This window comes from Actinia tenebrosa, unplaced genomic scaffold (assembly GCF_029948245.1).
Source record: "Actinia tenebrosa isolate PJP-AT-01 unplaced genomic scaffold, QUT_ActTen_1.0 PGA_scaffold17__23_contigs__length_9995812, whole genome shotgun sequence".
NCBI lineage: Eukaryota > Metazoa > Cnidaria > Anthozoa > Actiniaria > Actiniidae > Actinia > Actinia tenebrosa.
Genome location: NW_028292577.1, coordinates 3,693,519 through 3,705,883, shown reverse-complemented (window position 1 = coordinate 3,705,883; position 12,365 = coordinate 3,693,519). Strand labels below are relative to the sequence as shown.

At 39.5% G+C, this 12,365-nt stretch overlaps 1 protein-coding gene across 1 annotated transcript; it reads right to left on the bottom strand.

Moving 5' to 3' along the window:
• Window positions 1-7,132: 7,132 nt before the first annotated feature.
• Window positions 7,133-8,110, bottom strand: LOC148910252 (uncharacterized). The gene has a single exon (XM_089032012.1). The coding sequence runs from the start codon at window positions 8,108-8,110 to the stop codon at window positions 7,397-7,399; it is 714 nt and encodes a 237-aa protein (XP_088888138.1). The 3' UTR covers window positions 7,133-7,396.
• Window positions 8,111-12,365: the final 4,255 nt, after the last annotated feature.

Here is a 12,365-nt window from a genome sequence, read left to right as displayed (position 1 = left end):
CACACGAAGAGCATTTGTGGGCAAAACGGCACAAGGATAAGCGCGAGGAACATTGCCCTTTGTTCCATGAACGACAGATGACACCACTGCTGTTTGAACCCCTTGGTTGCTCCTCATCGCCATTGTGGGAAAAGCTAGCACGATGCGCTGGACCAGCCGTGTAGAAGCTATACAACTGCGTGTCGATGTTAGCCCAGTTGGTAAGGCTAGTCGCGGCCGCGTGCTCCCGAAAGGCCTTATCATAATTCAGCCAAGCTTTACCGCCGAACTGCCTGTACGTGCGTATGATGAGCAGCTTATAAAGCGATAGATCCTTCCAGCGGTGGGGGAAGTACTCAGACATAACCAGGGCGTAGCTAGTGAATGTCTCAATCCATGTAACTATGTCCTCGATCTTGCGTTTATTACGCTTAGGCCCAGCAGTCAAAACAATATGGCCGTCGAGGAACACTTGTGGCTCGGTTGCCGCCTCGACCAAATTGGACGGGATTAGCTCGCCTAAATCAAGGAACTTCCCGCTAACGATATGCGTGACTAATTTGGCCGGGACCGGAGAAGCACCAGGTCCAATAACAAAGGGCTGAACAACTGCTGGCGTTGCGAAGGTCTTTGACGACGTGAGGGAGCCAGATAAAACCGTAGTCGTTGAGCTGGGAGGACCGCCAACAGCTCCTAGCGAACGAGCTTGCGGGATAGGCAAAGTCACTATGCTAGCGGTACTAGTTGTATTTACGCTCGCGAGCGAGAACGTGTTTACAAAGTTTGGTACTAACACATTGGACGTACCTGGTGTGTCCTGGGCTGTTGACTGCAGTGGCAATACTGGTTGGCTTGTCGTTGCTGCAGGCGATTGCGAGATGGCCGTTTGCTGTGTAGCGGCAAGAACAGCCCTGACTACTTCGTCCACGAGCTCCCGTCGGTATTCCTGATAGAGTGTCACGGTGGACGTTGATTGCGGAGTGCTGCTGAGCGGATTTCGTTCAGGAACCTCTTCGTTGAGGTTTGTCAGCGAACGTTTCGGTGGCATGATGAAAAATTAAATTAAACTCGTGTTGTAGCGTAATAGCGTAATAGCGTAATAGCGTCGTATAGCAAGTGCTAGCGATAGATAGCGATGGCGAATAAAGGTTCGCGTGGTTGGCATTAAGCTAGCGTGATCACGTGTGTAGCGTCTTATCGAATTTCGTAATGATAGCTATGATCCATATCTCATACAGGCCACAGAGATCGACTAGAATAGATTGCGACATGCTATAAACAACTTGCTAGCTGAGTCGATCAACGATCGCGTGAGGTAATAAATGCGTTGACAGCGGAGATAGCGGTATGCGTCCGGACAACGCTACTGCGAGATGTCATTGACCTCGAGTCTAACTTAGCCTAAATTACATTTAACCACATTTGTAGTTACTCCATGTAATTTTCTGACTGGATGACATTTTGGCTTTTTGGATAAAGAGCTCAAAGCAGTCGATAATGATTCTTAATTTCGGATAATTTCTGAATCTTTGAGGAAGAGTTTTTCTAATTTTATCTCTACAGGGCCAAGTAACCAAAAATGACGAAAGCTCTTCTGATAACAATATCACCCAAGTATTGTAGATTCTTGAAACTTGACCATTAGTGATTCCAAATGTGTCTGCCAAAAAATAAACATCGAAAGCTTTTCTGGTACTAGTCAATCACAAAACAAACTCGTCCCACAATGGAATTAGCCTTTCGACGCCTTTATTTCCTTTTCTTTTTGACCGTGCAGTGGTATTGATAGAACCTTTCCAAAATCTCATATTGCTAGCTTTTTCTTTTACAGTTTAAAAATTCGATCTAGCTTTTCTTTTGGCAAACTTGTATATCGGTAACAGTTTTCTTCTCGAGTTGCTTGTTCAATAAACAGATTCCTTTTCAAATCGGTAATATTGCTCGTCTGACAAACTTGATCTGGTTTTGTGTATTCATGTTGTTGTTCTGCATCATATCCCGGATCATATTCTTCTGCTTTTGGCATTTCTTCTACATGGACCATAGTGCTGACACTGGCTTGCTTTTTTTTCTGGTGGCTCTCCCTCTGGTTCCGAAGTCGACATTCGCTTTGATGTTTTCACTACTGTTGTTGGTACTGTAGATCTATCTTTTGGTGGAGGTCTCGTCTTCGCATTGGTATTTGGATTCAGGTGATATCCCTTCATATACAGAGTTGGTTTCCAGCAGGAATCACGTTTGTATCCAACAGCAAAGTTGTTTGAACACACTTTTGTGCTCAAACTGACTTTAAAATTCCTTCTGTGGAGGCATTTTTCCCAAGCAGCCACCTCTTTCTTGTTGCGAGGTGAATAAAACCTCAAAACTCCGACACGTGGAAGCTTGATTTGCTTCTCTGGATAACGACGGCCATTGTCGCATCCATACACCGCACGATGATCCCCACCACCCATTAGTGCTTCTTTCTCTTAAAATCAGTGTAGCTTTCGAGCTAAAAATACAGATATTTTTTCGGTTTCACGACGATTAATTAGCAGAAATTACTTACGTTTGAGCACGAGGGTTTTTTTGATTCTTCTTTCTCTTCATCAGTGTTATAATTGACGTCTGGATATATGGACTGTTCCCCTGTTATGTTGATAATTTCAACATCTAAATCTACCACGCTCTTCGGCTTTTCGTCTTTCATCTGATTTCTTCTTTTACTAATCCAGTAAAAGAGAAAAACTCAGTTAATCCCGATTTCTTCTAAAACCATTAAAATTCTAAACGCTTTGTTATAATAGTAACAATAATAATCGTCGCAATCGTTATCGTTTTTATCATCAACACTATAATTATTAACCTGATTCTTCATGATGACATGTAGTGATGAATATGTTGATGCTAAAGGCTTTTCCTATTCAATAGTAAATCAGCATCCTACTACCACAATTGTAAATTCTTCTTTTAAAGACCCATTATCACTTACCATGATGCACCGCGGGCAATTGCGTAAATATATATATATATATATACAAAAACAAACAATCTGTCAATTTCGTATGGGTCATGGTATTCTTTTTTTTTTTTTTTTTTTTTTTTTTTTTTTACATGTAATTTATTTCAAAGCTTAGAAATGCTAACAAAATTACAGGGCAATTTTTTGAAAATCAAATAAAGGGTATATACATAAATGCTCTTATGATAATTACAAATTGTACTATACTATTTGAATTCAAAATTATCAAATGCATGACGTTTACATGATAATATATATATATATTTTTTTAATGAATATTAAAACGTTACAATTTTTCTTTATCTCCTACTTAACCACATAACTATAAATAACTATGGTTCTATTTTTTTACATACACCGACCTCCTCCACATAGCTATTCTGCCCTAATCTTCGAGATTTAACACACAACACTCAATATGCATTGAGAATGTTGGTATATTAGTCGAGTAAGCGACAGTAATATATATATACACACAGTAATATATAGTATAACACTTGAATTACATTTCGTTTTTGAACTACTGTTCATTACAATGCTCTATGAAAACGAAACAGGTGCCAGGGAGGCCAGAAAAAACCCCCACATGGGAGGAAATCTGGACTGGGGCCAAGGCACGTTGTCATCTTCCCCAGCGAAAAATTCTATTAAATTCCTAAACTGTTGGTTACTTGAAGTAAATCAGATGATGAATACTTAATATATCTATGCTTCGAAGCCGAACTTTTCCATCCAGCGTGCCTGTCTAGTTGACTATCGTTAAGGGACCTACAACCAGGATTAGATGCAGCTCCAGATTTAATACTGTGGAGGCCATACGCTTTAATGTCCGAGACAAAAGGTTTCAGAAATTTCTTAAAGTCATCTTTTATAGTAGTATATGAGACGCCTTTTTTGTCATGGAACCTCTGTTTAGAATTGGATTTAACTATTCTTCGAATTACAGGCAAACTAGCGTCATTCTTTGGTAAAAGAGCTAACAGTTTTTCGGCGATAGCTACGGGACAGGTTACCTTGCCCGATCTATTAAGGTACAAGGAATGCCCCTCTCTAAACTGATCATTTTTTCTCTTAGGGACTATGATTTGCATATGCTCAGGAGAAATAGTGATATCAGAAATACTCATGTTTAGCAATTCGTCTGCGCGAAGAAAACCAGCGTAACCAACTAATAATATAGATAGAAAACGGATAACTGCAAAATCGCTATTGGAATTATAATGAGCAGCAATGTCTTGCAATAGTTCCAAAGACACAGGCTCTTTCGGCATGACAGGTCTAGCCAAACAGCGCTTAGCTCCTTCCAATGTATTCCGTACGAATGGATGATCCGTAGGGGGCGTATGAAACCCACCAATCTTGTGAGCCCAAGCAATACTGTACACCACGCCTTGTAAACTAGAGACGCCAAGCCCTCTATCTTGGGCATTACTCGTCAACTCCGTCAAGAACAGCGCCACATGCAATGGTTCAGCAGGAATGACTGGAACATCATCTTTGGAGAGAGCCCACTTACGCCATCGAGCCCAGCCTGACTGGTACTTGCGGACTGTTGTTGTAGCTTTAGAACCAAACTGTAAATCAATCAAATCGGGGACCAAGCACTGAAGAGAAGGGTCCTTTACTGTGTTGAGCGCAGAACGCCAAGGACTCGAGGAAAAGGCGTCTGAAAACAACTGACGACAAGTGAGTCATTAGTCAAACTGTTACACACTACGCACTGGGAATCGTAGCAAGCGCGCATTAGCGCACCGCTTTCAAACAGCGGAAACCCTCACCAAAAGGTGTTTGCGCACCGCTTTCATGCGCGGCCAATCTCACCACAAATGGGGGAACAATCGCTCAATGGCGAATCATGATCATTATTCATATCACCAAATGGTGTTGAGCATACTTAGCGGCTCACTTTCAAATGGAACAAAAAATGACGCTAATTCAGCACTGAAAAACACCAAAAAATCTCAAATGGACTCACCAAAAGGTACACTTGCGCACTGCGGATTGGATACCGCTGGGATTACAATGCAAAATCTAAACGGAGAGCTAGCATATCAAACGCTGGACAACCCAAAAACACGGATTTCTTAGTTTTGTAAATGGCTCTCTGGCCAGGACCCTCAATCAAAAGGTTGGCTAGCCTAGGTAGCCTGAAAACCTCTTTAACATACGGGTTAAACTGAAAAGCGGATAAATGTAAATAGGGCCAAAACATACTAGAAGGCCACTCCGGGATTATTAAAGTCCCGCACCCATGACAATTTTGCAGTTTCCGGACAACTGGGACAATCAGGTGGACAGGTGGACACAACCAGTTAATACCCTTGCTCCAATCTTGCGCGAAAGCATCTACGCCCAAACTACCGGGGGATGCAAATCTGGAATTATAGGCAGATATCTGAGCATTGTAATAGGATGCGAATCTGTCGCAGGAATGAGGACCCCACATAGCATCTAGAGTTCTGAAGACGGAATGATTGACAGACCAGTCATCTCTATCGATGAAGCGACTTAACATATCTGCTTGCTGATTACGTTCGCGAGGAATCCACTCGGCTTCCAAACAAATATCGCTCTCAAAACACAAACTAAAGATAGACAAGGCGATCTGCTGTAACTCGAGTTTAGAGCTGCCAATAGAAACAATTCTTGCTGCGGCTTGATTGTCTGTAAAAATTTTAACCTTCTTATGTTTCAGCTGTTCTACGTAGGAAAAACAAATATAATAAATGGCCTTGAGTTCACGGTACGTGGAGCTACGGCCGATTTCTTCGTCGGTCCACATACCACTAACTGATGCACCGTCAAGGGTCGCGGCATAACCCCCAAACGCCAATTCACTAGCATCGCTAAAAAGAACAGTACACGATGCGGGAGGGGATGAAATACGGTAACCATTAAAACAGTCTATATTAGTGTACCAGAACTTAAGCTCCTCGAGTAGAGCTGGGGTGAAGTAAACGATAGAGTCCCACGAAGATCTCGCTTCGATAGTTAAATACATCTGACGGGTTAAGAGTCGCGCAACTGGACCAACAGCCAAAGCACTAGATATAACTGAGCCTGCAATCTTAGCCAGAAACCTGTAGGTGCAATGTCCGTCCGAGATAGCTGAATCGAGCAAGCCTTTCAACTTGGATACTTTCTTTTCAGGCAGAAAAAATTTCATCGCTATTGTATTGATCACAAATCCTAGCCATTCCCCAACTTGCATGGGAGACCAGTGAGACTTCTCTTCGTTACACAACAAACCAGATGCACTGAGCTCCTTGCGCTGGATAATACTAGTCGCAGTAGCCGAGACTTTATTAGGTTGACCGCCAAAACCGTCATCTAAGTACAGAAAACTAAGATGGCCCAAGGAGCGCCACCTCTTAACCAAAGGGCGCAATAACTTTGTAAAACAGAAACAAGCGCTACTTAAGCCAAATGGCAAAACCGAAAATGTAAAATATCGGCGCACACCGCCTTCAAACACCCATGAAAATCCTAGATACTGCTGATGATCTTCGCAGATTTCTACATGATGGTATCCGGATTTTAAATCCCAAGTGAAAAACCAGTAGCCTTCTCCAACGACTTGAGAAAGAGAGCGCAAATCCTCATATTTAAATTTGGGCTTAACCAAAAATTGATTGACATGCCTGAGGTCTATTACTAAACGAAGCTTTTTACCTTCAGCAACGGTCAATGGATTAACACAAATGGTGGAGACTCGTGCTCAAAAATACACTCATTTTGTAACAACTCAGAAATCGCCTCAGCAACAAAATCCTTGTGTGTCAGGGCTGATAAATTATTGCGCAAAAAACAACGCGAAGGATATGCAGCAAAAGGCAATCTGTATCCCTGCTTTATCATGCTTAAAACAAAATCAGAAGCATTCAAGACATTGGACCAAAATTCCACGGCGCCTCTAATGCGGCCTTTAACCTTACTACTCCCACTACCAGCGGTAAATTCGCCGGATTGTAAATTACTCAAATCAATGATTGGGCCATACTCAACTTCATCATCAATTCCAAGGTCATCAGCACCGGCTGGTCATTTGGAGCTTCCGGCTTTGGATGTTGAAGCAGAAGAGGAAGACGAAGTGGAAGTCTTTGTACAAAATGCACTCAGGTGACCAAATTCTCCGCACTAAAAAACGAAGCGGAAAAAACAAAATTAAAAACGGCTTAGAATTGAACTTAAAATAAATTTAGTGAAGTGAGTCGTCGCTTACGTTTCGACCCGAAGGACGAACACTAAAACAATCACGCTATTTATACAATCAGCGTAATATACACTATTGTACTCACGCTATTGTACTACATCATTGTACTTACGCTAATACACACACTTGATAAATTCCTTACGAAACGTGCAGAAAATAAATAACAGCTAAACTGCGTACCGCAGTTATTTAATTATTCTGCCCTAATCTTCGAGATTTAACACACAACACACAATATGCATTGAGAATGTTGGTATATTAGTCGAGTAAGCGACAGTAATATATATATACACTCGAAGTACTGACCAAAGCAAGTGAGCAAAAAGTGAAAAACTTATCTTAAAACAGGGACCAATCTTCATACGGGCACCGCCTCCATCGCTAGACTTCGATGAACTTTGAGTCTCAGATCGAGATTTCGCGTAGTTCTGCTTGCGTTGACGCTGCTTATCCTTGTACTTTTTCTCAGCTCTTCTTTCCGAACGGTATAAACGTTTCTCGTCGTCAGTGTCAGAAGCCAAATCGTCTGATAAGTATTCATTGACTGTAGCCCAACCAAACTCACTCTTGTCGGCTATTTTTATGGCTTTAACACGCTTCTGAATTAACTGCGTTCCTTCCTCAAGCTTTCTCTTTGCATTTCCAATAGCGTTAGTGTCTAAACATTCGGTGGCATCCTCTAGCTTCTCCAGGACTTGCAGACAGTGATCCAATTGCTGTTGGTTGCCTTTTTTCTTGCAAACGAATGATTCTTTCTTGGCTTGTCTGACAGCTTCTTTAACACGAGTTCCATTTTGCAGTGAAAAGGACTCGGCAAAAGCACCAAGCTTCTCATCGATTAATTTGGAAAACCTGCCGGCCGAAGCCGACAGAGCTTCATCTATTACAGAAGATATAGCGGAAGGATCGAAAGCCATGATCAAGTTATAGAGAAAGAGAAATCGAGAGAGAGCAACGTTGGCTTTAGTGAAGTGAGTCGTCGCTTACGTTTCGAACTGAAGGACGAACACTAAAACAATCACGCTATTTATACAATCAGCGTAATATACACTATTGTACTCACGCTATTGTACTACATCATTGTACTTACGCTAATACACACACTTGATAAATTCCTTACGAAACGTGCAGAAAATAAATAACAGCTAAACCGCGTACCGCAGTTATTTAATTATGATTCTATTTTGTTTAATCTACTCTACACAATTTATTATAGATAAAATGATTTTACTTGAAACGGCCTGTGAAACATAGTCTTACAAATGGAGACAAAGAGTCAAACTATAAAACAAAAGAACGGAATGCTTTCTATCATTTTTACCTTTTAGCACTTTTTATAACATACGTTTTTTAATCGTAAAACTATTTTAATGCCTTATACAAAAATATTATATATATACATATATATATATACATACATACATATACACATATACACACACACACACATACACATATATACATATATATGTACATACATACATACATATATACATACATACACACACGTATATATATATATATACACATATACATACACACATACAAACATATATATATACATACATACACACATACATACACACATACATATATATATATATAAAACAAAAAACACTATGCTGCCCCTAGCCATTCAGACGCTTCATTCTAATGCTAGAGATATTTTACTCCATTTATTATTATGCTTTACAAGAATACCTTTTGACTCGGCCATTTTATGCTCTATTCTTCTGTTGTTGCCCACTTCAAAGTTATAATTTAAAGACTTTACCAAATCTTCCTTCAAATCTTCCCACATATACATATATAGTTCCTTAGTTAAGCCATCATTACCCGGTGTCGTAGACCGGCCCATTTGTTTCAGTGCCTCAAAACATTCTTCATTCGTCATCAATTTTCCACATTCTTCCTTATCCGCTTCAGAAACAGATGGAGTTTGAAGTTGCGATAAAAAATCCTGACACTCGTTTATTGTTTTATCTGATTTAGATTTATAGATCGAGTGGAAAAATGTCTTCATTCTTCGGAGTATTTCCTTCGGATCTGTAATTTCAGTTTCATCTTCTTTTAATAGTTTTCTAACGTGTGTTTTAGTTTTATTTCGCTTTTCCAAATTTAAAAAATATTTCGTATTTTTTTCACCTTGTTCACACCATTTGGCTTTGGACCTAATGATGATACCATCAGTAATATAATCGCTTTCCACCTCTAACTCTTTTAGTAGTTTATCATGTCGAACAAACAATGCTTCATTTTTTTTCCCATCCCGGTTTATCCTCTATAAATTTAATTTTTGATTCCAGATTATGGTATGCCTTTCTGCGGCTTCTAGCCAAATCCTTTGAAAATGCCATTGAGAATTTTCGAATTTTATACTTGATTAACTCCCATCTCAGTTGAGGGTTATATATTTCTTCATTGTCTAATGATATTTTAAAGTCGTTTACCCGTTTCATTATTTCCTCACAATACTTTTCATTTCCTACAAGTGAATTATTAAATTTCCAGAAAGAAGGACCCCTCTTTTCAGTGTCGAATATCTTTAAATGCAATGTTATAGCCGAATGGTCAGTAGAGGGAGCTGGAATAACATCGCACTTTTCCACGTATGGCTGTAAATCATCCGATACGAAATAATAATCTAGTCTACGATGTATTACCTTGTTTGTCTGACTACTTTTACCTTGCCCTTTGCCCCGCCAAGTGAAACGTTTTGCTTTTGGATTTCTCCGTCTCCAAATATCACAAAGATTCAAATTCATCATAACAGTTTCTAAAGTTTCTATTGAGCGCACTTTTAAGGTTGGATTTCCACCGGAGGCTTCTAATTCCTGGTCAAGGATGAAATTGAAATCCCCTCCCCATACAATGTGAGAATCTATTGGATACTCTATGTTACTTAAGACTTCTACTATTTCATTCATCAGAGTAACTTGTTCATTTTCTAGATTTGGAAAATATGTATTAATGAAAAGAAAATTTTCTCCTTGTACTTCACTCCATACTATGACGTATCTGCCATTTTTGTCTACTATCTGTTCACGGGATTTGCAATTCAGTCTGCTTCCGAATAAAAATGCCGCACCTCTGCTTTTTGATGTCCCATGAGACATCACTAGATTGCCTCTTGTTCTCTTTGACCACTCATCTGCTATTCCTTGTGTGCTATGAGTCTCTTGTAAGAAAGCGACTCCATTATCACCTCCATGCTTAAATATCCAATTAAATATCTTTTTGTTTTTCTTATACTCTCATAGGCCTCGAACGTTAAGAGATAATAAATTAAAACTACATTGGTTCATTGGTGTTAAATACAGAATAGGCATTCTGATTGGCCATGGCAACAAAGCGACAATTTATAGCATTCCCAAACAAAAAATACAAAAGACAAACAAACAAGAACTGTTTTCTACTAACTCTTAGTAAAGAATAATAAGAAAAAGAAAAAACTAGAAAACGTATATACTAAAGAAATGATTAATAATTTGGGGCTACTCGTCCGTTTAATAAGTTCTCCCTACCGCGATAGATACTAGACAGAATTTTGGCGAATACTTTTTAGATAAGGAAAAGAAGCATGTAATTAAATTAGATTAGATTGGTGAAGATAAGACTAGCATTCAAAAATATATCTGTTTTACAATTAATTTTTTGCCTACCGGCCATAATTGTCCTCTAATATATAGCTTATCTGGTTCAGCTTTGCTGAATGCTGCGGGGATCTTGTTGGCTTTTGCAGTCTTGTATGTGTCCATCTGGGCTCTTTTTCTTTTGACCAATTCGTTCGGTAAATCGACAAACATTTGATACGGGGTATTTTTTAACTTCCATCCTCTAGCCATGATATCTTCGCAATCCTTAGCTCTCAAAAACCTCGCTAGTATTGGCCTTGGATATTTCCTCCTTGGATCTCTTCTCGCTGGGTTCCGATGCACTCTTTGGATCTCCACCTTTTCGTAATCTCTGTATTCAAGTTTTTCCTCCAAGAATCGTCTCAGCACTTCCTCTACGTCTTCATCATCTTCTTCCTCTATATTCATGAATTTGATATTTTCCCGTCTTGAGTACGCTTCCAGATATAAATCTTTTATCCTTAAATCTTCTACTGTGGTTTCTTACTCTTTGACTTTTAATTTCAATTCTTCTTTGTCGGAGTTCTCGCTTTCCAATGCTTTCTTAAGAACATCGACTTCAAACTTGACATTGTTTACCGTACCATCACAGAACGCCATTGCCGATTTCAAATCATTGATATCCTCATTGTATTCTTATTCAACATAAGTTCGCATATTGTCGTCTGAAATGATCAGATTCAAATTCTGTAGTGAAACTACTCACTGAGTGCAGGCTAGAAGGTTAGTTAATTGTAAATACCTTTTTTTCTTGTGGCAGGGCTTGAGTGTTTCTCTAGATCTGTGCACATGCAAATTTGACTCCATTTCCTTATGGTCGGATATAAAAATACAGTCTTACCTAGTGCCTCATGTTGAAATAAAGAAGACATCTTCACTTAGACTAGTAAAGTGTAATACTTACTTTAAAGTTGCGGTAAGAAAAAATTCCGTTTTCCACTAACACCATTTATGGTTCTCCTTCGCTCCACTCATCCTCACGACTTTTATCCTCTCGTTGTCTTGGTATTTCCCTCATCAAACCATCGAAATTCTCCCCATTTCTTAATATGTAGACTGGACTTGATGTAGATCCAGCTCTTGGTGGAAAAACTGTTTCGATGATCTTATCGTTTGGACGGACGTCAGCAACGACTACGTTCTTATTAATCGTGTTGGCAATGACTTGCAAAACTATATCCACCACTTGAAGATCTAAGTTGTTGTTGTTTGCGTACTCGTCAAACTCATATATGAGATCTTTCCCGGCGTAAAAACTATTGTAATCATCTAGATATTTGATGAGCTCGGTGCGGCACTTAGATAAAAGATCAAGCGGAGAAATTTCATAATCCGTCTGCCTGTCAAGACTGTAGTGCAGTGAACGCATTAGGCAATGGCCATCCCCAGGACACCGAATGCTTTCCAAATCCAAATCTCTTAGATAGCAATGAACGGAAAGCTTAACCCTTGAATAGAAATATTTTTTAAATCTTATTAGTTTAGACTTTTCAGAGATGGAAAAACAAGTCATTAACTTCTCGCAATTTAAGGTACT

Coding starts and splice junctions, on each gene's coding strand:
- LOC148910252 (XM_089032012.1), bottom strand. CDS start 8,110: ATGGCTTTCGATCCTTCCGCTATATCTTCTGTAATAGATGAAGCTCTG.